General features: G+C 42.3%; 1 protein-coding gene and 1 long non-coding RNA gene across 2 annotated transcripts in view; one reads left to right on the forward strand and one right to left on the reverse strand.

The window, feature by feature from the left end:
• LOC105615359 (uncharacterized) overlaps nt 1-25,818 on the forward strand; it is a 60,305-nt gene that overhangs the window by 19,767 nt on the left and 14,720 nt on the right. The window lies entirely within an intron of this gene.
• On the reverse strand, nt 2,562-3,280 carry LOC101106214 (small ribosomal subunit protein eS6-like). The gene has a single exon (XM_060401543.1). The coding sequence runs from the start codon at nt 3,269-3,271 to the stop codon at nt 2,669-2,671; it is 603 nt and encodes a 200-aa protein (XP_060257526.1). The 5' UTR covers nt 3,272-3,280; the 3' UTR covers nt 2,562-2,668.

The following is a 25,818-nucleotide window of genomic DNA, read 5'->3' on the forward strand; positions in this document are numbered from 1 at the left end:
TTAGGTGGCATGTGCCTTGATAAGGGTGAGTGGAGCTCTCAGCTCCAGCCCCTCTCTATCCGCCTTAGGTGAAAGTCATCCCCAGTCTCCAATACAAGCAGGTGTAAGAGAGAAAGAGAGAGAGAGAGAATGCCTTGCAGTGGTTTGCTGGGCACATATAGCCTCCACCCACTCTCTTCTCTTTTTCCCTATTTAGCCAGCTTTCTCCCACTGCATCACGTCTATTTTCTCCAAAAAGTACTGGTGCCATCTTCACTTTCTCACATCCCATTCAATTCTCAGCCTACTGCATTCTCTTCCTCCTTTCTCCTTCCCACTTCACCTGAATTGACCAGTGATCTCCCAACTGCCCAGTTCAATGGACAGCTTTGGATCTGAGGCTGATTTTATGGACATGGGATAAACGCATTTGCAGAGAGCCCCACACTCTGAAGGGCCCTGTGCTTGTGTTTAATACTTCACTGTTTCTGTCTTGAAATTCTCAATTTTGAATAAAGAATCTTGACTTCTCATTTTGTACTGAACTCTGCAAATTATGCAACCGATCCTCTGCAGACCCTTTAAAAATGTAACATTGGCAACAGACATCATCCATTGTCTTCCCAACACTCATTCTTTCTTTTCTCCAACAGAATTCCGTTTTTATCATTCATCATTGAAGACCCCCTTGATGTAGGGAATGAATCTGATTAAAACATGTAAACCACTGACTGGCTTAAAACTGGTTGCACCTCCTTAGGTTGTCTCAATAGGTTGTTGATTAATCAAACTGAAACAGCACCGGCTGTTCAAAATCAGTTTTGCCTCCTTAAATAGGTTGTTGATTACTCAAACTTGTGGTTATTTTACAGAGATGGCACTGTGCATGTGCAAGATGGGAACTGGTGTTTTCAGGTTGACCTTAAACAGAGTCTTCAGTCTAAGGCAGGTGTTTCCAACCTTTTTGATACCAGGGACCGGTTTTGGTGTGGGGGAGAGAATGATTCAGGCAGTAATGTGAGGAAGCGATGGGGAGCAGCAGATGAAGCTTCCCTCGCTGGCCAGCCACTCACCTCCTACAGTATGGCCTGGTTCCTGACCAGATGCAGTCTAGTTCTGGTCCCTGGGGGCTGGGAACTTCTGGTCTGCGGAACTCAAAGAACAGAGATGTTGCCTCTAGAGCACTTTAAGATCAAGAAATACTTCGATAAGGAGATTGTGTCTTCCAGCAGCTGAGTAGCTCCTATGGACTAATTCAAGACTAGTCAATCAGCTTCCAAGTCTGACAGTCTCCTAATACCTTGAAAATCATCCTGAACCCTGGATCAAAGATGCAGGTTTGAGTGTCTTGCCCCTTGTTTCCTTTTCCCTCCATCTTGTGATGAAGCTTTTGCCATAGTATTGGTTTCTATGCGAGTAAGATGGCAGGTCCTTGCTGGGTAACAGAATCTCTGACTTTGGGTCAGTAATTGATCAGAAAGTGACTATGTGACCTAGATCTCATCAAAGAAAGGAAAGTGAAAGCTTCTGGGGGAGTTTTGGTGTTCCCGAGAAACTGGGTGGACTCAGCGGGTCTACTGCGCACCCTTTTGCCCCTCCTTCTGCTGTGGACGTGGACACAATACTTGGAGATACAGCAGCCGTATTGTGTCTCAGAAAGGAAACTCAACTCTGTAAATGGCGAAGAGAAAGGATTTGGACCTTTGATGGCATTACTGAGCCTTTTCTTAGAATATCTCCCTCTGAACTTCTTGTCATGCACCAAACAACATCAAAATCATGACTTCTTTTAAGTTATGGCTGTGGCATTTTCCAGTTTTATTTCCAATCAACTGTTTTGTAATTGCTGCAGCTTCTCAGCAACATTTATTACAATGCCTATTTCCCCTCCATTTAAAGCATTCTTTCTTTGGCATTCATGATGCCACATTGCTGGATTTTCTGATTCCTTCTCGTCTTCCCCACTTTAGCTTAGTCCTTGACGGTGGAGTCCGGCAGGATCTAATGGCTCCATCTTTTATCCATTGCTAGGTATTGACTGAGTACCTCTGTGCTGAATGTGGCAGATGTGGCCATGAATCTCATTTACTTCCTCAGTTCGCCACGTGCAGCTGTTTCATTTTGCATCTTCTGATGCAAGACTTGACATTGACTTTTCCAATTAACAAGTCAACAGATCCTCCTAGGAAACAGAGGCTGAACCGCTCTTGGTGAGTCAGTCATGAAACAAGTTTTTACTTTATATTCCCAGCCAAGATAAGAAGACAAGACATAAAAGAGTTGGCTACCTTTTCTCATACTTAAGCTCCAGCTTTATTATTCTGCAGCTCGCAGATGTATTAGAGAATTCTGTGGTAGTAAATTCTCCTGACAGAGTTCTGCCATATGTGGAGATTTTCTTTTATTTCCCATAAAAGGTATTGAAAGTTCCCATCAGGTTTAATGGTTACTGCACTATCAGTACCACCAACCCTTCCCTTAAGTACAAAATGTGACAGAAAACAAGAAGCACTAGGAAGAGAAAATGTGTCAAATTCCCCTAGACCATTAGTGAAGGAAGACTCTTGAAGTAGAAGCTCAGGAGGACAGCCTCCGTCTCTTGGCGATCTGCTCCTGCCGTTTTTCTTTGGCCTCCTTCATTCTCTTGGCCAAAAGTTTAGCATATTCTGCAGCCTCTTCTTTATTTTTCTTAGTATGCTGTTTCTTCAGAGCAATACACCGGCGTTTGTGTTGCAGAACTCCGGGGAGTCACGAGACGCTGAATCTTGGGTGCTTTAGTCCTAGGTTTCTTACCGTCTTTGTTTAGGGGCTTTCGCACAACATATTGGCGGACATCATCTTCTTTAGAGAGATTGAAAAGTTTGCGGATTCTGCTAGCTCTTTTGGGACCCAGGCGACGAGGCACTGTAGTATCAGTGAGTCCAGGAATATCCTTCTCCCCTTTTTTCACGATGACCAAATTGAGAACACTCAGATTGGCATCCACAATGCAACCCCGCACAGATTTGCGCTTTCTCTCTCCAGTCCTCCTTGGTCTGTAACAGGAATGCTTGTCATTCCCGCCACTGATTCGGACCACATAACCCTTCCATTCTTCACCCAAGGCGTCAGCAGCAACTTCTGTGGCCATACACTTCTCGTAGAAGGTACGAAGTTTTCGTTCATCGTCCACTTTAATGAGCTTCTGGCAGCCAGTGGCCGGGAAAGAGATGTTCAGTTTCATTCTGAAGCGGCCAACAGCCTCCAAGGCGCCACGAAAAAGAGCAATAGCATTTTTAAAAATGTGCTTCATTTGGGAAAAGTTTAAAATGAAGAAGCTAAAAATAAAATGACAACACACCAATTCAATTTACAAGAATATTAATGGGGGATTTTACCTAAAGCTGTAATTCAAATGACAGAAGATAATTGATCCCTAGATATGAGTATTGTTTATTAACGATAAAAATTGGGGGAAACATGACATTGTTATCCGTGTAACTCACTACATTCTTTTTAGTGTATTTTTATTGATGTATAGTTAACATACAATGGTGTGTTAATTTCTGTTGTCCAGTAAAGTGATTCAGTTATATGTATACATGATTTTTTAATATTTTTCCCACTATAGTTTATCACAGGATACTGAATACAGTTCTCCGTGCTCTATAGTAGGGCCTCGTAGTTTATCCATTCAATATACAATGGCTTACGTCTGCTAACACCGACCTCCCCCTTCTTGCCTCTCCCATCCTCTCTCTCCCTTGACTACCACAGAGCAGTTCTCTATGTCTGTGAATCTGTTTCTGTTTTATAGACAGATTCGTTTGTGTCCTATTTTAGGTTCCACATATAAGTGATATCGTATGGTATTTGTCTTTCTCTGTCTGACTCCACTTAGTGTGATAACCCCTAGTAGTGGAGTGTTAGTCGCTCAGATGTGTCTGACTCTTTGTGACCCCATGGACTGTAGCCCGCCAGGCTCCTCTGTCCATGGGATGCTCCAGGCAAGAGTACTGGAGTGGATTGCCATTCCCTTCTCCAGAGGATCTTCCTGACCCAGGGATCGAACCTGGGTCATGATAACCCCTAGTTGCATCTGTGTGGCTGCAAATAGCTTTATTTTGGTCTTTTTATGGCTGAGTACTATTCCATTATATATATATATATGGTGTATATATATATATACGGTATATATATATATATGGTATATATATATATGGTATATATATATGTGGTATATATATGTGGTATATATATATATGTGGTATATATATATGTGGATATATATATGTGGTATATATATATGTGGTATATATATATATGGTGTATATATATGTGTGGTATATATATATGTGGTATATGTATATATGTGGTATATATATATATGCACATCTTCTTTATCCATTCATCGGTCAGTGGACATTTAGGTTGTTTCTTGGCTATCAAATTCACTATATTTTTAAAGGACAAGCACTGTATGATGATCTCAATAAATGCTTTAAAAGTACTTATTAAACTCAATGACCTTTCCTAATAAATATATTTGGTAAGACAGGAATAAAAGGGAAGCTCTTATTTTATAATAGGTATATTAAAACCCGCAGCAAATATTACACTGAACAACAAAGCAGAAAAAGCCTCCCATGAGTTTGGTAAAACATCCTATGGATACTTAAGAGCTGGGACTATGGTTAGGTGAGTGATGAATGTATTTGAGTTACAAAATTTAAGCATGTGCCAAAAAGCTCAGTAATCAGTGGAGTAAATAGTATTTTAATGAAATATTTTAAAAGATCAAAATGTAAAATCTCAACAAAATATGCAAAATAGGCAAGTTTTAAATATAGACAGGATTGGTATCTTTCCCTGACTTTTCCTCTTGTCTCCAGCCCTTATATGACTCTCACATTCATTGACGTATTCTGTATCCGGATTGCTCAGCTTTTTTGGTACCTCTCTAAATTGTGCACCCAGGGCAAATGCTTCACCTCATCCTGGAGTTTACTGAATATAAATGAACTTCACTGTGGTCTTCTGTAGTAGTTTGTGTAGGGCAGTAACCCATCAGTAGCATCCTAGTTGTCTTCACCCTAACTTGCCCTTTCTGCCAACCCCTTCATCCTTTAATCCAATTGCTGGAAAGGGCCTAGAATAGGGGTCCGTTTTCAACAAATACCTAATAGACATCTTCTATTCGTCAGCACTCGAAATACATTGATTCACACACTTCCGTCCTCTGTGGAGGTTGAAAGTGACTGACAGAGAACAATTAAACAAGCAATAACAATGAAGTGTGGTGAGTGCCGTGGTGGGATAGGGGGTCCAGGGAATTTTGAGAGTACTTGGCAGGATTCTTGGCTTGGTTTACCGCATCAGAGGAAATGAGGTCCAATCCCAAGCTTGATGGTTGATTAAGAGCTAAAGGGGTGGGGGTGGGTGCCTATGGAGAAAGATGCGATGTCCCATATGAAGAAACCTGCTTTATGAAAAGGCTTATTTGGGAATGTGAAAGAATGACAGTATGGTTAGAGATCTCAAGAGAGAAGTGTGGTGTAGAAAGAAGTAAAGCTGGAGAGGTAGACAGCGGCAGATTGTGAAGGACTTTGAAAACCCTGTTTAGGAATTTGGGATTGTTCCTAAGAGCAAGGAGGAGCCTTTGAAGCAGAAGAATGCCTGGATTGAGTGTGTGTTTTCTTTTATTTCTTTTATATGACTGTACTTTTTAAATAAATGTTATGTATTTTTGGCTGCACTGGGTCTTTGTTGCTTTGTGTGGGCTTTCTCTAGTTGCTCTTCATTGCAGGCCATGGCTTCTCATTGTGGTCGCTTTGTCTTGTTGCGGAGCACAGGCTCTAGGGTGCTTGGGCTTCAGTAATTGCTGCACTCGGGCTCAGTGGTCGCAGCTTGTGGGCTCTAGAGTGAGGGCTCAGAAGCTGTGGTGCACAGGTTTAGTTGCTCCGTGGCAGGTGAACTCTTCCCGGACCAGAGATTGAACCTGTGTCCCCTGCATTGGCAGGCAGATTCTTATCCACTGCACCACCAGGGAAGCCTGAGTTCATGCTTTACAAAGACCATTCCACCTATGCCGTGAGGAATGCAAGAAGACAAAACCGCATTAAGAAGATGGGTTGGGAGGGTGCTACAGTCATTTCTATAGATTGAATGCGTTTATTCCCTCAAAATTCCTGTGTTGAAACGTGATCCTTAATGTGAGGGTATTGAAGGTGGGGTTCTGGGGAGATGATTAGATCATGAGGGTAGTGGCCTCATGAATAGCATTAATGCCCTTATAAAGGAGACCCTAGAAAGTCCCTAGTCCATTTAACCATGTCAGGACACAGTGAAAAGGCAGCCATCTATGAATCAGGAAGTGGGCCTTAGCCGATAGGCAGTCTGCCAGACTCTTGATCTTAAATTTCCCAGTGTTCAGGATTTAAGAAAAGATTTCTGTTGTTTATGAGTCATATCAGTCTATGGTATTTTTTAAGTATCCCAAATGGACTAAGCAATCTAGGAGAAAATGCTGGTGGTCTGGATGAGGGTGGTCACAGGGGGATTCTGATTCATTTTGGAAATATCAAATAGGTATAAACAATAAGATTGATTAGATGTGGGAAGTACAGAAAGAATCAAGGATGAATCCAGGTTTGTGATGTGTGTAACTGATTATATATATATTAGTATTTAGCAAACTTTTATGAACATTCTTTTTCAATTCTAAAACACAACTGTAGATTTTCTATGTAGACAGTTTTATTGCCTGCAAATAAGGATGGTTTTTCCTTTACCTTCATTTGTACTGATACGTTAGCCATCAATATCCACTTAGGGAAAGAGAAACTGCTCTTCGCATTTCAAGCAATGAGATTAAATAGAGAGGATTGGATGCTGACGCAACTGTTGGGAAAATGAGAGGAGGGATAGCTGCTGCTAACTTTTAGGTTCACCACAGCAGCTGTGGTCCTACAAACTGGAAAATCGTTGTTGGCATCCAGCTCAGAAAACTGAAGGAAACTGCCGCTTATGATCAGAGCTGTCCTATGGTGGTGAAGCGAGTGGTTGACAAGGATACTTTGGGAACTTTGTAAATCCTCCCTCTACTAAAGTCCAAACATAAACAAGCCAATACTAGAGATAGACTAACACAGTTTACTTCCAACTGCCTTTTACCCCCAAATGTGAACAAGTGCATCTCACCGGCTGAATGTCAGTGGTGTTCAAAACCCTGGAGGTAAAGGTATGAGCAGTTCTCAGGCTTTCAGCCTCTGCAGCATACAGACGGTAAAACTAAAAGCTAATTGCCAAACAAACAAACAAAAAAAAAAAACAAAAAACCAACCCAAGAAAAACAGTAACCCACATGGTTTTGCCTTAATTTGTTAAGCCTGTCCTTTTGTATGTGAGGCACCCAAAACCCTTGCAAAATGAGTTAAACTCTTCAGCGCTTTACTTGCCCTTCTCCCCCATGCTCGCTGTATTCTAGGAGACGCACAAAATGACACGCAATCTTCCAAACACATTTCTCTGCCTTTGCACTCCTCCTGTCATGAAAAGTTACCTCTCCTCTACCTGGGAAGACTCTTCCCATTCCTCCACCGCCCTCCCCGTCCCTGCCACCTCCCTGCATCAGGCACAGCTGACTTGTATCACCGCAGTATCTCCCCTGAACCTGGTTCACAGTTCTGTTATGGCAGCTTGTCCCAATACATTTCAGCTTTTAGCCAAAAATATCCATCTCTTCCGATAGACATGGGCATCCTAAGGTAAGGGAACTCAACTTCTTTTGTGTTTATGTTCCAAGGACCTATGACAATGCTTGGTACATAATAGGTGTTCATTGAAGGCTTACTTAATGTATGAAAGACTGTGTCTACATGGTCGCTCAGGGTAAGCATCTGAGGTTGCATGGAGAGCAGCCGCCTTCACAAATACGTATGCTGCTTGTTCCTGAAAGGGGGTCTAACCAGTGGTAGAATCTTACAGGGACACAAATTCATGTTTATGAATTGCTTATTGATACTAGCTTCACCTTCTGAATTCTTATTTTCTGTTAATGTTGATTACTTTTCCTTTCTTTTCCAAGTTTCTACCATCTGTCTTTGCTTCTGAAGTTTGTAGCACTGCTTTCCATTAAAATATAATTCCCATGTAACATTCTGGTTGCTCTCACCACATCAAATTAATGCCATGACACTTAAGCTACTGGAAAAACATGCATCATTAATGTTGCTGACAATAGCACTGAGAGTAACACTGAAGCAGGGACGGAGAACATCTTAATAAGTGATTGTTTACGCAAAAGAGAACTCTAGAGTTTGCAGTGTCCTTTGAGATCTAATCCTTTTGTTATACAAAAATGGAGATGGAGAATTTCCCATGGTTCCTTAGCTCAGTGGAGAACTGGTTAGCAAGGGCATCTTCTCCTTCAGGTGTGGGAAACCTCTATAGTCAAGCCTCTGAGACTCCCAAGCATGCAGTACGGTGCTAGATGCATAATAAGCAGTTAATCAATTTTAAAAGGGTGCACGGTTGTCCTACTTATTAAATCCCTCAAACTGACCATTTGTCCAAGGTAACCTGGAAGGTCATTGTTTTTCTTTGTGTCAGCTTCTATGTATTGGCTGACTCAGCATCCATTTCCAGCCTCATTTCTCTTGCCCACCTTGTTTATAAAGTCCAAGTAAGCTAAGCACTTTTCCAGCTTCCCTGCACTGGAAGTGACCAGGTAACAGATTTGGCTTGAATAAACGGAAGCCTGCAGGAATTTTCTGTGAAAATGTTGCTTTCCTGATGGAAGGGAAAGAGGAGGCAGGTGCTGTCCTTGCTCCCTTTCCTGTCTGGAGGGTGAATGTGTTGGCTCCACCTACACCAGTCTTCCTGTGCCCATGAGGGAAAGGCCAGGAGAATAACAGAGATGTTGGCCCTGATATTGTTAAGCAGCCAGAGCATCACCAGCACCACCTTCCTCCTGACTTCTTGTTATGTGATAGAAACAAACCTCCCTTTGTTGAAGCTACTGAGTTTCTATTCCTTGCTCCCAAGTGCTTTTCTAATATTTGCTCTCTACCAACCACAGAACCTTCTAACTCATTGCCCAAAACAGGAAGGACAGGTCCATGTCTATCAAATAAGATAGACGTGGACATTACCATAAACTCACTCTCACTCTATTAGTTGAGTTCTGTAACGTTTACTTGTTACCATGCTAATCTACAAGAAAAAGAAAGGTTCTTCCAGTGAATACATAAAATTTGAAAATAAAGGGGAAACCAATGGCAGTTGCATTCTTATATCAACCTCATCATTCAATGTATTTTTTATTGAAATATAGTTACTGTACAATATTATGTTATAGGTGTACAATATAATGATTCACACTTTTAAGTGTTATATTCCATTTATAGTTATTATAAAGTATTGGCTCTATCTCCTGTGTTGTATATTATACCCTTGTAGCTTATTTATTTTATATATCATAGTTTGTGCCTCTTAGTCCCTTATCTCTCTCCCTTCCCCTCTTTCCCCTGGTAGCCACTAGTTTGTTCTCTATAACTGTGAGCCTATTTCTTTTTTGTTATAGTTTGTTTTATTTTTTAGATCCCACATATAAGGAATACATGGTACAGTAACTTTTTCTGTCTGACTCACTTCATTTAGCATAATACCTTCCAAGTCCATCCATGCGGTCACAAATGGAAAAATCCATTCTTCTTTATGGTTGAGTAGTATTCCACTATATATACAGGCTTCCCTTGTGGCTCAGTAGGTAAAGAGCCCACCTGCAATGTGGGAGATCTGGGTTTGATCCCTGGGTTGGGAAGATTCCCCTGGAGGAGGGCATGGCAACCCACTCCAGTATTCTTGCCTGGAGAATCCCCATGGACAGAGGCGCCTAGCAGACCCTGGTGGGCTACAGTCCACGGAGTTGCAAAAAGTCAGACATGACTGAGCAAATAAGCACAGCAAGGATATGTATATATACACACCCCTCATTCTCTTTATCCATTTATCTGTTGATGAACACTAAGGTTGCCTCTATATCTTAGCAACTATAAATAACGCTCATCCAATGTATTTAAAATTTTTGTTTTAATTATAGAATATTGAGAGAATCTTAATTCACACAAGTAAGTGGTTGCAAATATATCAGTTTTTCACCCTACAGTTTTAGATCCAAGAGTTTGAAAGAAGGTAATGAGGACAAGTCCCCTTCAAAGTGGAGTCAATAACAGCATATCTGCTCTCATTCCTTAACTGGCAAGCATCAAATCTGGAGGGAGGGAGTTTTGTTGAACAGCTTTTTCAATGAAATAAATCTTCATTGTCCAAAGGAAAATACAGTATAGTGAATGAGAGTCCAGATTCTGGAGACAAACGTTGTTGGTTCAAATCCTGGATTACCCCTTGCTGACTGGGTGCTTCAGTTTCAGTTCTTCATACGTAAAATAGGGCACATTAACTGTACCAACCTTACGAAGTTGTTGGGTGAAGTGAAAGTGAAAGTCGCTCAGTCGTGTCTGACTCTTGTGACCCCATGGATTATACAGTCCATGGGATTCTCCAGGCCAGAATCCTGGAGTGGGTAGCCCTGCTCTTCTCCAGGGGATCATCCCAACCCAGGAATTGAACTGGGGTCTCCTGCATTGCAGGGGCATTCTTTACCAGCTGAGCCACAAGGGAAGCCCTCTTGCTTTAAGTTTATTCATTTATAGTTTGGCTGCACTGTGTAACTTGCAGGATCTTAGTTCCCCAACCAGGGATCAGACTTGGTCTACAGCAAGCACTGAGTACCTAACCGCTTGCCCACCAGGGAATTCCCTGTTGGCTGGTTTAAAATCAGTCAATACAAGTGAGACCTTAGAACAGTGCCGGATACATAGTAACAGCAACTGTGAATAATTATAAGATATCCAGCGATGTCTCAGGTTTTCCCATTGCCTATCTCTGTTAGATATTTACTCATAATTTTAAAATAGACAAATTTATTTTGCTTAGAACACTGAATATGTATTTTAGGTGTTAATATAAGGTCTTTGCTGACCAATTTTCTAGGATTAACCCAGAAGCTTTACCTTGTCAAGGTGAGCTTATTGTCTTTAAAAGGGAGAGAGAAGCATTCGCATTTTAAAACAAGTGCTAAAATTATACATAATGTGACACAATCTTTGTACCACATTTACCTATATATATATTTTTAAAGCTTATTATTGTACCATGATCACACAGGGGCTAAACAAAGGTATATCTCACCTGACACTTAATCTCACAGGGCCCATGCATGGCATATTTGATACTCATGTGTGTAATTTCATGTAAACAGACATGGGAAAGCCTGCATTTAAATAATAATATACAAAGAACCAGTGCAGAGCTGTTCATTCCAAATGAATGAACGTGTACCAAACATTTATGTCAAGAGCTGTATACACAGGAGCGTGTAAAGCTGGAAGCACAATCTGATAACTGATTTGTCTCCAGTATATAACATTTCGTGTGTGAAATATTTAACTGTGATTTTTTTTAAATTAAGAAATTTAAAATTGTAGAACACAGTTTGAAATGAATTTGAATCAAATATTTGTAGGTTTCTAAAGCATACCTGCATAACTGTAGGGATCCATTGGTCAGAATTTTTTAAACCCCCTAAGTTATCTTAAAAGTCTCTTCTAAAATTTGGAATTTGGGGTCATATAGGTTAATTCGTGATATCTTACCTAAACCCTCCTGTTTTGGTCATTGTTACATTGGCTGTATATAAGAGAACAAAGCCAATGTAAAAAAGTTACATTGGCTCTTTGTTCTCTATAAGATGGGTCTATCTCAAAAATAGCAGATGATCCTACGTTCCACAGAAGGAGTTCCACAGTCAGGGGCTCATGTGAAATAGGATGCTTTTGCCGACAAGTTGCTGTCAACTCGATTCAAAATGGCTTAAACCATGAAGGCATTTGCTAGCTCACATAAAACAGGGTTTAAAGGGAGAGCAGCTCCTTGTTTAATTCAGTATTTCAGCAACTTCTTCAAAGACCTAGGGTTTTTCTATACCTTCTGCTCAGGCATCTGTGCCCTGTCAGCCATTTTCCCTCATGGACACAAGATGGCTGCTACAGCTCCAATGATCAGATCTCTGTGCAACCATGTTCAGAGGTAGAAAAAAGACCTCTGTATTCTTTGTAGTTCTTTAAAACACTAAAACTCTTTTCCAGAAGAGTTACTCTCCAATCTTATTAACCAGAATTGAGTTACATGTTCCTTCTTAAGCCAATTCCTAGCAAGGGAAATAAAATTACCATGATTGGTGATATTATCAAGATTGATGTGCTGGGTCTGGGAATAAAGCCAAGTTCAGGAAAGTCCATGACCACACTGAAGAAAAACAAACAAACTGGGATTCTGGGTGGGAAACCAAGAGTGTCTGTTAAAGAGGCTGGAAGATAGTATTCTAAAGAGGACCAGAAACATCATCGCTTGACTGTCTACCATCTCCCCTCCCCAGGCTGAGTGGAAGGGGGAGGGAAAGACACAGGGAACAGTTAGGACAGGAGCTAGGTTGTGTCCATACAAAGCCACAATATTCCAATGAAAGTGAAGAGTCAATCATTCTGAATGTTTTATGTATCCCAATGCCAAATATTTGAAATAATTATTAAGGGCTTAGTTTGGAGGATGTTGAAAAATGGAGTTCCCTGGTGGCTCAGAGGTTAAGGCATCTGCCTGCAATGTGGGAGACCTGGGTTCGATCCCTGGGTCGGGAAGATCCCCTGGAGAAGGAAATGGCAACCCACTCCAGTATTCTTGCCTGGAGAATCCCATGGATGAAGGAGCCTGGTGGGCTGCAGTCCATGGGGTCGCAAAGAGTCGGACACAACCGAGCGACTTCACTCACTTGGAGGATGTTGTACTGGAGTATATAGGGAGGGGGCAGATGTTTGATGCAAAAGAGGTGTTCCGCAGTGCAACTTTTCATTTTATGATGTGCTATTTAATGTTTTGTGTATCATGAAAACTCATGAATCTGTTCAAATTATGACCCCTCCTCTCCAGAAAAAAGATAAGTCCTCTTATGCAAATTCTGCAAATAATTTTAGGAGAGTCACTCATGTCTAGTCACTCAATCATGAACTCTAAGTTATAGTCTCATGATATTCTTGATGGGGATAATGGAAAAAAAAGATTATATGTGAAGAAATAAAGAAAGCAAAACAGCAGAAATCAGGAAGTCTGATGGACATTTGTTAGCTGCACGACTTCATTTGACATTTTTAAGACCTCAGTTTCACCTCTATAAAAAGGAACTAGTAGAGTTAAGAACCAAGTGGGTCGTATATAGGATTGTTTTAATTATATGCGTGCATGAGTGCTAAGGTACTTCAGTCATGTACGACTCTTTGAGACCCTATGGACCATAGCCCACTAGGTTCCTTTTTCCATGGGATTCTCCAGGCAAGAATACTGGAGTGGGTTGCCATGCCCTCCTCCAGGGGATCTTCCCAACCCAGGGATCAAACCTAAGTCTCCTGAGTTGGCAGGGAAGTTCTTTGGTAAAGAACCACCTGGAAGCCCATTTTTCATTCCCTAGCACTTGACAAACTGAAATGGCAATAAATCCAAGTGGAGTGATAGCTTTTACTTCCCAGTTTAATTTGCTGAATTCAAAATGGTGCATCCCATGAGGACGTGGCTCAAAGTAGGTTTTGTAGTTTCAAGGAGCAGAAGATTCCTCCTCCAGAAGCAAATGTTGTCCTCAAACTCATGGATGAGCCCTACAGCTTTTTCAACAGCTGCTTTGAAAACAGACACCAACTGAAATATCTCTAATCCACAGACAAGCACTATTCCCAGGAGGAGGCACACCTGCCGATGAGGCTGTAAGTCCAGGGATGGAGGATGAAACAGTCTTCTGGTTGCTCCTTCCTCTGCCTGTCCTAGCCAGGCAGCCCCCTGGGACTACCCCAGGCTGTGATCAGTCTCCTCTGTGGATCTGCTCCAAGTCCCTCAGACCCTTCAGGGCAGGAATGGCAACCCCTGTTCCCTCACCATGGTACCACCTCTCACTCTTCACCTTATACTCATCCCATCCTTACTTTCTTTCAGTGTAAAGAGGCCCAGCTTCCTTTCTTGTTTCTCAGATGTTCTTAGCATTCTTTCCTTGTCATGCCCTACTGCCTTGGCAGCTGCCCCTTCAGCACTCAATAGCAAAATACCTGTTAGTGTTTCCCTAGGGATCGATCAACAAAACGTTACAGAGGGTGCTGAGGCTCTGAGGTCCTGGGTGGATAGTCCCAGCTTCTGTCTCCACAGAGCAGGCGGTCTGTCCATGGACTCTCCACTGCCTTTCCCAGCACCAGCAGAGAGCTGACGGGGATTACAAAACTTTCCTGGGTGACGGAGAGCATCAGGGCTGCACTCATCCTGACCAGTGATAAAGCAACAAGATATTATAAGTGGTATTCCCCTTCCCTGGTCATCCAGTGGTTAAGAATCTACCAGCCAATGCAGGGGACTCAGGTTCAGTCCTTGGTCTGGGAGGATCCCACATGCTGTGGGGCAACTGAAGCTGAGCACCACAACTACTGAGCCCACGGGCCTAGAGCTCTGCAACAAGAGAAGCCACTGCAATGAGAAGCCAGCACGGTGTCTTGCAATGAAGAGTAGCCTCTGCTCACCGCAACTAGAGAAAGCCCGCACACAGCAATGAAGACCCAGTGCAGCCAAAAAAAAAAAAAAAAAAATTATCAGTGAGGCAAAAAAAGAGAAAGTTTCAGATGTGCCGAATCTACAATGATACCGCAGACAGTACAGGCATCCCCTGGGGTCCGTATTCCTCTGATATCTGCTGGACCCATGCGGCCTGTTTCCAAGGTCCAGCTGCTTTAGTTGGGAGGGTGGATGACAGCCAATACCTGGGGAGCTCAAGGACTGGGAGAAGCGGCAGTTTGGGGCAGAGATGGTGGGAGGGTCTAGTTCTGTCTTTTCCATGGCCATCGTACTCCAACCCCATAAATGTCAAAACAGGTCTTGAACCAGCACTTCCTCATTCAAGCTTTCTTCTTACCCTATAAACTCCCAGGCTTCTGCCACAGGCACCAATAGCAAAAGTTGGGGAAACTGATGCTAAGAGAGCTATTCGGCTTCCTGCCCATCCCAAGGGTGGCTGATGCCTGGGAGAGGTTTAGGGGAGAAGGTGGACTAACCAGACCATGCCAGGCACAGGGAGCAGGGCAGCTGGTAGGTGGGTTCACTCCTGGCTTCAGTATTGGTTCAGACAGCTGCTTCATACCAGACGGCTTGTTTGTGCAGGATCTCCAGATTCCCAGCTCTTCAGGAAGGGAGGAAGAAGAAGGATCTGTAGCAAATGGGTACCATTCCCTCCTCTCATCTGACTGCATCCTGACTTAACGAACGATCCCAGAACACACCAACTCCCTGGCTTGTGTTTATGTGAATGCAGAGTCCACGATCTTAGCAACCAAGTTCATCTTCCGAACCATTTTTGTGAGCACTGCATGGTCTTTGCAGACAGTGATCTGATCTGCCCCTTCTCTCTGCCCATCTTTTTTTATCAGCAAATCTGGGATAAGCTTGAAGTGTTCAGTTCCCTAAACTATGGTCCCGGCCTTAACTTATGAGGGCGCTTCTGATGATTTTTACATCTGTCTTTCTCTATGGATAGCGTGCTTCATGTTGTTCGGTCCTTTGGGGACTGCATGGGACTTCCTTTTTTGTTTTCATATCTGTTTCATTTATGTGCATTTTGATTTACTGTCTCTAACAAAAGCCTCACTCCAGCTTTCACTTTGGGATGACCTTATTCATCTTTTTCTTCTTTATTTTACCCACTCTTGATTTCGAGGACATTCTCAGGTTTTCTCAGTCCCTGAGGTGTAAATAGAGGAGACGGAGCACTGCCATAGTACCCTGAAGCCACTGGGTGTTCCGGTCCCTCTGCTGCCACTTGTGAGCTGTGATGCTCAGTCAACCTCTGTGAATAGGTGGTAAGAATAAAAGAATCACTCCTTCCTCTCTTAGAGGGATGTCTTGAAGATAAAATGAGCATGAGTCAAAGAAAGTACTAAAAACTAGTACACAAACCATATTAATTCCCATGTAGTCAGCATCACTCTGTACCAGTCGGCTGAGCTCTTTATATACTACTGTGGTTCATCCTCATGACGATGCAATAAAGGGTCATTACTGTTCATATTTACTCTTGGGTAACTTGAAGCTCGGAGAGGGCAATGGCACCCCACTCTAGTACTCTTGCCTGGAAAATCCCGTGGACAGAGGAGCCTGGTGGGCTGTGGTCCGTGGGGTCACTAAGAGTTGGACACGACTGAGCAACTTCACTTTCACGCACTGGAGAAGGAAACGGCAACCCACTCCAGTGTTCTTGGCTGGAGAATCCCAGGGATGGGGGAGCCTGGTGGGCTGCTGTCTATGGGGTCTCACAGACGACTGAAGCGACTTAGCAGCAGCAGCAGCAGCAACTTGAGGCTTAAGGATGTTAAGTAACTGGTCCAAGATCTCTGGGCGTGTAAAAAGGGAAGTGCCAGGGTTTCAATCAAGTCTGTCTGGCATTAGACCATGACTCTTAACCACTATACCATCTTGACATCATCTAAATCAGAGGTACCATCATTCAGCCAAATGCTGGTCATGTCTGTGTAACTCTACTCCAAGAAATCAAGTGACTCAGAGACAATGGAAGTCCCTGTACACTCTGTGAGGGGTTATGCATGGTATGGTGGGCTGGCGAGGAATCCCCTGCTGAAATTTCCCTTGAGTTTCCAGAATCAAAATTCATGCCGTTGACCAAAAAGGCAGCATGCTATAGAGTAGAGGTAATTTAGATCCTTGTCTGCAGTAAAAGAGACCAAACTATGACTTTGCACAAGTCAATCTCTCTGGCCTCTTAGATGCTCACTGGCAAGAGAAGGAGCTTGGACAACAAAACCGGTAAGGTCTCTGTAAGTCACAATAATAAAAATAGCTAACGTTTATTATGTGCGTACTGATTGCCAGGGCTTTCTCTAAGTGCTTTTTGTTCAATCTTACATGATTTTCACCACAGCCCTAAGAGGTAGGTGCTATTGATATTATTCCCTTTTTGTAGGTGAGGAAACTGAGGCACAAGAAAATTTGCTCAAAGCCACATAAGGAAGGAGCAGAGTTGAGATCTGTACACTCAACCATTCGGCTGTCTTTTCTCTCTGATAGGTACGATATTATGGGTTGCCTCGGATGGATGAGCAACCATGTTTCATTGCTTCTTTAGAATTAGCCCTAACTTTCTTCTACTCTCGATAAAACATAGTGTATTTTTTAAATACCCCATCACACTAAGACACAGTAGCTGATCAGTGAAGATATGCTTACCTGATTTTTTGCCAGTAAAATAATTTTATGTGTGAAAAAAAGACGTGGAAACAAACAAGCATAAACCAAGAAATAGAACATAATGAGGCTGTGTAACTGAGAGAAATGATCTGACTCAGACCTCCCTATATGAACTGCCTTACCAGAGAATAATACAAAGATAAAACCTAATATAGGCCCACACAGTTCTTATCTCCACGAAGCAACCACACACACACAAATCAAATTATCTTGGTTACAGAAACTTGATTATTGACTTTGGCAATGCTTTCTCTGCCTCTTTGTGCCAATAAAGTTATTAGAATTGAGTTGGGAGAGGCAGACGCACAAAAGGAGCTGAGAAAGATGCTGAGCAGTTGAAATCAATGACTCGCAGAGCTGATCCCCTGCCAAAGGCTACAGCAACTCCTGGGAGGAATCTGTCACTCTGGCCAGCGGTCCAGCACTGAGGAAGCTGAAAGACAGATTTCTGGAGGGGACTCCCAGGTGGCTGAGGACCAACAGGTATCAGAAGGAGGGAAAGGAGGGCCCTTCCCATTACCAAAGGCTGGACAGGCTGAAATAGGGCTGAGAACAATGAGACTCTGAGGGATTCACAATCCTCCCCAGGCTGTGGAAAAGGAGGAGGATAGGAGAGAACATAATGTTATTCACAATCTGTTTGTGACAGGAAGAAAGAGTGGCTTAATAACCCATAGCCAGATTAATGGAATATTCCTTCTCTCCCCTGGCAGAGCTGGTCCTCTGGTGCCATCACCCATAAAATGGATGGCACCCAGGGGGCCATGGGGCTAATTAACAAATCTGTCCCCAACTGCATCAAATCCCATTCCACTAGAACTGCAAGGATAGCGAATGTTTGCATGCTAAGTCACTACAGTCATGTCCAACTCTTTGTGACACCATGGGCCTGCCAGGCTCCTCTGTCCATGCGATACTCCAGACAATGCTGAAGTGGGTTGCCATGCCCTCCTCCAGAGAATCTTCCTGACCCGTGTCTCCTGCAGCTCCTGCATTGTTCAGTTCAGTTCAGTCACTCAGTCATGTCTGACTCCTTGCAACCCCATGAACTGCAGCACGCCAGGCCTTCCTGTCCATCACCAACTCCCGGAGTCCACCCAAACCCATGTCCATCGAGTTGGTGATGCCATCCAACCATCTCATCCTCTGTGGTCCCCTTTTCCTCCTGCCCTCAATCTTTCCCAGCATCAGGGTCTTTTCCAATGAGTCAGCTCCTCTCGTCAGGTGGCCAAAGTATTGGAGTTTCAGCTTCAACATTAGTCCCTCTCATGAACACCCAGGACTGATCCCCCTTAGGATGGACTGGTTGAATCTCCTTGCAGTCCAAGGGATGCTCAAGAGTCTTCTCCAATACCACAATTCAAAAGCATCAATTCTTCGGTGCTCAGCCTTCTTTTTAGTCCAACTCTCACATTCGTACATGACCCACTGGAAAAACCATAGCCTTGACTAGACAGACCTTTGTTGGCAAAGCAATATCTCTGCTTTTTATTTATTTATTTATTTTTTAATTTATATCTCTGCTTTTTAATATGATGTCTAGGTTGGTCATAACTTTTCTTCCAAGGAGTAAGCGTCTTTTAATTTCATGGCTGCACTCACCATCTGCAGTGATTTTGGAGTTCAAAAAAATAAAGTCAGCCACTGTGTCCACTGTTTCCCCATCTATTTGCCATGAAGTGATGGGACCAGATGTCATGATCTTCGTTTTCTGAATGTTGAGCTTTAAGCCAACTTTTTCACTCTCCTCTTTCACTTTCATCAAGAGGCTTTTTAGTTCCTCTTCACTTTCTGCCATAAGGGTAGTGTCATCTGCATATCTGAGGTTATTGATATTTCTCCCGGCAATCTTGATTCCAGCTTATGCTTCTTCCAGCCCAGCATTTCTCATGATGTACTCTCCATAGAAGTTAAATAAGCAGGGTGACAATATACAGCCTTGATGTACTCCTTTTCCTATTTGGAACTAGTCTGTTGTTCCATGTCCAGTTCTAACTGTTGTTTCCTGACCTGCATACAGATTTCTCAAGAGGCAGGTCAGGTGGTCTGTATTCCCATCTCTTTCAGAATTTTCCACAGTTGATTGTGAGCCACACAGTCAAAGGCTTTGGCATAGTCCATAAAGCAGAAATAGATGTTTTTCTGGAACTCTCTTGCTTTTTTGATGATCCAGCGGATGTTGGCAATTCGATCTCTGGTTCCTCTGCCTTTTGTAAAGCCAGCTTGAACATCTGGAAGTTCACGGTTCACGTACTATTGAAGCCTGGCTTGGAGAATTTTAAGCATTACTTTACTAGCATGTGAGATGAGTGCAATTGTGCGGTAGTTTGAGCATTCTTTGGCATTGCCTTTCTTTGGGATTGGGATGAAAACTGACCTTTTCCAGTCCTGTGGCCACTGCTGTGTTTTCCAAATTTGCTGGCATATTGAGTGCAGCACCTTCACAGCATCATCTTTCAGGATTTGAAACAGCTCAACTGGAATTCCATCACCTCCACTAGCTTTGTTCGTAGTGATGCTTCCTAAGGCCCACTTGACTTCACATTCCAGAATGTCTGGCTCTAGGTGAGTGATCACACCATCGTGATTATCTGGGTTGTGAAGATCTTTTTTGTACAGTTCTGTGTATTCTTGCCACCTCTTCTTAATATCTTCTGCTTCTGTTAGGTCCATACCATTTCTGTCCTTTATCAAGCCCATCTTTGCATGAAATGTTCCCTTGGTATCTCTAATTTTCTTGAAGAGATCTCTAGTCTTTCCCATTCTGTTGTTTTCCTCTATTTCTTTGCATTCATTGCTGAGGAAGGCTTTCTTATCTCTCCTTGCTATTCTTTGGAACTCTGCATTCAAATGGGTATATCTTTCCTTTTTTCCTTTGCTTTTCACTTCTCTTCTTTTCACAGCTGTTTGTAATGCCTCCTCAGACAGCTATTTCGCTTTGTTGCATTTCTTTATTGTAGGCAGATTCTTTACCACTGAGCCACTGGGGAAGTCCAGTGTTTAGATACCAACTTAAAAGAGGAAACCAGCATTTTCTGGAAGCCACCATGACCATTTGGCATCCCTGCTAGCCACTTCTTCCTTCTCAATCCTGCTTATCCTTTCCTGCTCCCTGCTTATCCTTTCCCAGGTCAGCCCCAAGCATCTTCCTTCCATTCACCTTCTCTATCATCCACCCAAACGTGAAGCATCTGAGCCACCATTTAAAGTTTGTTCCAAATCTCTGAGAATAATTACACCTTTGTGATTCTCTCTGAAGATCCAAGCAAAGATACTGGCTTTGATTAATTGAATTGCCTGTATATTTGTTTCTATTTTCTACAATAATAGTAATAATAGCTAGCATAATACTAACAAGTACTTTAAGTACTTGCTGTATGTCAGGCACTCTTTTAAAATACTCAGAGTGCTTAGGGAATCTGTGTAACCCATGAGGGACAGACTTGGAATACTGACATAGGAGGTTCTCCAATAATCCTACATTGCAGCACAAAGTCCAAAGCCCCACCCATTTGTCCAGAGTTTTCAAACAACTTAAAAACTTCCAATCAGATTAATAGCTTCACTCTCTTAATCATGATCAATTATCCCAATACTACTATCTGAGGAGAGTTGGTAATGTAGACAATAAACACCAAGACAACCACCAAACAAAAATAAAAGTAGTGTATGAGGAAACTGAGGACATGCAAGGAGAGAAGAATTAAAGTGTGCATAAATTACATCTTTGCAAAGATAAGAGGAGATATTGAATCAGAGAAAAAAGAACAAGGTGAAACAAAAAAGGAACATTCAGAGGCCAAAAAGGAATTCTTGGACATTAAAAAAGGCAGAAATAAAAAAGACTCAATAGTTAGTCTTTTAGAAAGAGAAAAAAATCAGAGTTTAAACAATTGGAAAGAAAACAAAAAAAAATTAGAAGGCTAGTCCAAGAAGTGTAATATGTAAATAATAGGAGTTCCAGAGAAAGAATGAGAAAAAAACAGAAAATAGAAAGAAAATAATCACAGTGAAATGACCCCCCAGCATTCCCAGAGATAAAAAAATAAAAGTCTCCAGCTTTAAAGAAGGTATCAAATGTATACCACATTGGATAATAACACATCCATATTGAGGTACCTCATTAAATATTGTCAAAAAATTGGAGGAGATGGAGTCTACAAGATTCTAGAGAAAGAAAAAGTCACATATCAAGAATCAGAAATGAGAGTCGCTTTGGATTTCTCACTATCATCAATGGAAACAAAAAGAACATGAGACAATGCATTCAAAATTCTGAAAGGAAATGCCTTCCAAAGCAGAGTTCTGTACCCAGCCAAATTATCCCCAAACTACAAAGATAGGATAATGATATCTTCAGACATGCAATGTCTCAAAAAATATATTCTCTATGAAAACCTTTCCAGAGAAAAGGAAAGATATAATAAGAACAGAAGTTTCAACACAGGATAAAAGTAAAAGTCTTTCCAGAAGGATAGTGCAGAAAGATCCCAGAATATATATTGTTAGATGGAGAATATACTTGACTGTCCTTTTCCTCTGACAGTGTTCCTGTAGAAAAGTCCAGAAACCCATGTGTTTAAGAAATAGCAAAAGGATCTGGAGGGAATATGGGATGAAAACTCTGCCACCATAAACAACAATATCTGCTAAGCCTATAAATGGTATGAAGCTCTTCAGCAACTTGAAGTGTGACTAGGAACTCAGTTTTTAAAGGTGCACATCCCACTCTCTCCCAGGTGAAGTTCTGGGAGAGAACATCTAAGGATGTTCTAAATTGGATTCCAAGGTCACACTCACATACTCAGCAGCTGGCCCCAAACTAGGGCCTTCATGCTGGTGTGATGGGTCCAGAGAGTGAACCTTCTTTCCTTGATTGCTCACTGTTCCAGAATCAGCACTCCTAAGGCAACCATCTAGGCCTAGTGTTGAGTTTAATGAGTTTTTCTTGGGGATTCTTGAGCTCTTTGCTGCCAACTGACACCATTTGGAACTATCTCAATAACTGGAAAGATTATAAACGTGTCAAGGGCTTCCCAGGTAGTGCTAGTGGTAAAGAATCCACCTTCCAGTACAGGTGATGCAAGAAACTCAGGTCCCATCCCTGGGTCAGGAAGATCTCCTGGAGTAGGACATGGCCACCTGCTCCAGTATTCTTGCCTAGAAAATCCTGTGGACAGAGGAGCCTGGTGGGCTACAGTCCATGGGGTCACAAAAGAGTTGAACACGAATAAACAATTGTATACACACACACACACACACACACACACACACACACACGATTAATAGGTTCCAAGAAGTTTCTTAACTTTATGCAGTTTGGTCCAGTTTCTCCCTAGGGGTATTTAAAGAACATCCTTTGTCAAACCGTAAGGTTCTTGCTGATCCTTACAAAACGTGGTGCTGGAAAAGACTCTTGAATGTCCCCTGGACAGCAAAAAGATCAAACCAATCAATCCTAAAGGAAATCAGTCCTGAATATTCATTGGAAAGATTGATGCTAAAGCTTTAATACTTTGGTCATTTGATGCAAAGAGCTGACTCACTGACCTGATGCTGGGAAAGATGGAGGGCAGGAGGAGAAGGGGCTACAGAGGATGAGATGGTTGGATGGCATCACTGACTCAATGGACATGAGTTTCAGCAAACTCCAGGAGATGGTGAAGGACAGGGAAGCCTGGTGTGCTGCAGTCCACAAGGTGGCAAAGAGTCAGACATGACTAAGCGGCTGAACGACAACAAAGGTTCTTGTCACTTCTTTTCCCCTTCAGATAATGGGCGTCTATGAAGCTTATCTTAAGGGAATACTCAAGCGACCTGAGAACAAAGATCTGCCCTCAAGGGACCTGCTGTCACCACTCAGAGAGATAACTGACCCTTGCATGGCGGTTTCTTTTGCTAAAGTTCCTCCTAAGTTGGTACTAGCTCTGCTGTGTTGAAAAAACTTGCAATGAAATATACATGAGGCTTGCTGACTTTCTCCTCTGCATTAAATTCTTTGTATACAGGTCCTCTAGACCAAGTGCTTTCAGGGCAGAATCCATAGCTAAGGATTCTTATCTCTCCCTCCTGACCTCTCCCAGTGCCTGGCACAGATTAGCTGCTCCATTTATATTTACAGAGTGAACAAATGAATAAATAATTGAATTAATGCTGACTCCTGAGACATCCAAGATGTATACATTGTGTTAGGATAAGGTGGTTCTGCCAGCTCCCAGGAAAATCAGATCCATAATTGAATATTAAAATAAAACCTTATGGACTTAAATATAAAACTAGAAAGCTTAAAAAAAAAGCTAGTGACAATAGTACATTATAGAAATTACATATAGAAAAATTCACTTATTTTTATATTCAAGAATTTACCTAATTCAAAGTAGGTCAACCAGAGGTTCTATGATAGAACTCAGTGGATCGAGCAGTGGTCTGTGATTTACACAGTAATTGTTAACATATCAATAGATACTCCTAAAGTGTTGATGGTTCTTGAAAGCAGTTGTTCTTTTCAATGTCTTAAGCACTCCTCATTGAATTGCATTTTATTTAAAAATACTATAGAGCCGGAGCACTCCGACACTGCAAGGAAATATAAATTGGCACAAACGCATTGGCAATGTCTACTAAAGCTGAACAAATGTCAGCCCTATTATCCTGTGATACCATTCTTGGACATACACCCAACAGAATGAGTGCTATGACCCCAATGTGCATAGCCAAGAACGTGCAAAACAGCACTATTTTTATTGGCCCCAAAGTGGAAAAAGCCCCAGCATCTATCACCAGATAGAAGAACTATGGCATATACTTATGCAATGGAGTACTTCACAGATAAAAAGGAACTTGCCGTCACGCACAATAAAAGACACATTACTGAGAGAAATAAATTAGATGCACATGAGATCCTATTTATAAGAAGACCCCAAACAGGCATAATTTCAGTGAAAGAGGCCAGAATGATAGTTACTTCAATGTGGGATACCATCTGGGTGAGGCCACGAGAGAGCTTCGTGCGCTTAAAATATTCTGTAGGTTGGAGTAGTGATTTCATTGGTTTATACATATCTAAGAATTCATCAAGCTGTATGCTCTTTGGGTCCAGTAAAGTGAGTTATACCTCACTTTAGAAAATATTGTGAAACTCAGTTTTATTAAAAAACAGACAAACAAACTCCATGGATTACAACAAAAATGTTTAAGACTGAGTTGCTTCCCTGAAAGGAATACAAAGTTAATTACAGAAGGTAAGATATACATTCAAATAACCATAATGTCAAGCAGTGTCTGAAGACGTTAGGCGAGTGGTCCAAGTGGATGGCAGAGGGTTGCGGAAAAGGGATGGAACAGGGAGGAAAAATTGACGCAGGACACCTGAGCTCCTCTCTGAGCATCTTCCTCATGCTTGCTCCATCAGTTTTCTCTCTCCCTCTTCAATCACTTCAGCAGTCTGTTTCTAACTGTGTTTGAGTCTCCTCTACTAAACTTTTCTCCTTGGTACATCCTCCAAGGTTTCTCCTTCCTTCCTAGCTGAGTTTCTGAGTGGAATAGTCTACCTGTGGTCCCCACTGCCTGCCTTCCATTCACTCCTTGACTTGCTGCCTTCTGGTTTCTCCTCACATCTCCCACGGAATCTTCTTGCACCTGGTCAGCAGGAAGGATCCAGGTGCCACGTCTAGTAACTTCTCTTCAGTCCCTATATTCCTTTACCTCTGCGTCATTTGACTCTTGCTTCACAAATCCCCCTTCCTTTGTTTTCTAAGAAGCCTGCCTCTTCCCATCTCTTTGCTTGCTCTCCTTCGAGGGTTCATTTTCCTCTGCTCTCAGGATTCTCTGGCATGGCAGCCTCAGTTTTATCCTCTGTCCACATTTGGACTCTCCCTTGCTGAGCTTTCATCGCCACCAGCTGACGCCCCTGGGACCCAGGGCTCTCTATATACACCACGTAATGGGCATCTCAGTTTGACTGCCTCATTCAGAAGGCAAGTGCAGCACGTCGTGTGCTGTTATCTTCCCTGTCACATTCTTCCCTTAGCATTATGTTGCCATTCAGTGATACCTCCATCTGCTCAAAGAAACCAGGAAGTCATCCCTGAATACCCCCTCTTTTCTTCCTCCTTCCTGTGCCCATCAATCCTACCTTTGGAGCAACCTCAAGGCTTTGTTCTGGTCCCTAGTCATTGCTCTTCTGCAAATTACCTTACTCCTGTCCTTGTTTCTAGCTTCAGCCCATGATGATCTTCCTACTGTTAGAATCTGATCATACCAATTCCCAGCTTCCCTTCCAAAAATTATCAATGCCCTCCTCGTTAATCTGGATCACCACGTCAGTGTCTTCTTTCCAGGTTCACCTCCTGCTTCTTTGTCTCAGGTGACCTGCGCTCCACCCATAGTGAATTTAAGCGCTTAAATGTTCCCCACTCTCCTGTCTGTGTGAATCCCTCTTACCCTTCTCACCTACATCAG

This window comes from Ovis aries, chromosome 1, assembly GCF_016772045.2.
Source record: "Ovis aries strain OAR_USU_Benz2616 breed Rambouillet chromosome 1, ARS-UI_Ramb_v3.0, whole genome shotgun sequence".
NCBI classification, from domain to species: Eukaryota; Metazoa; Chordata; class Mammalia; order Artiodactyla; family Bovidae; genus Ovis; species Ovis aries.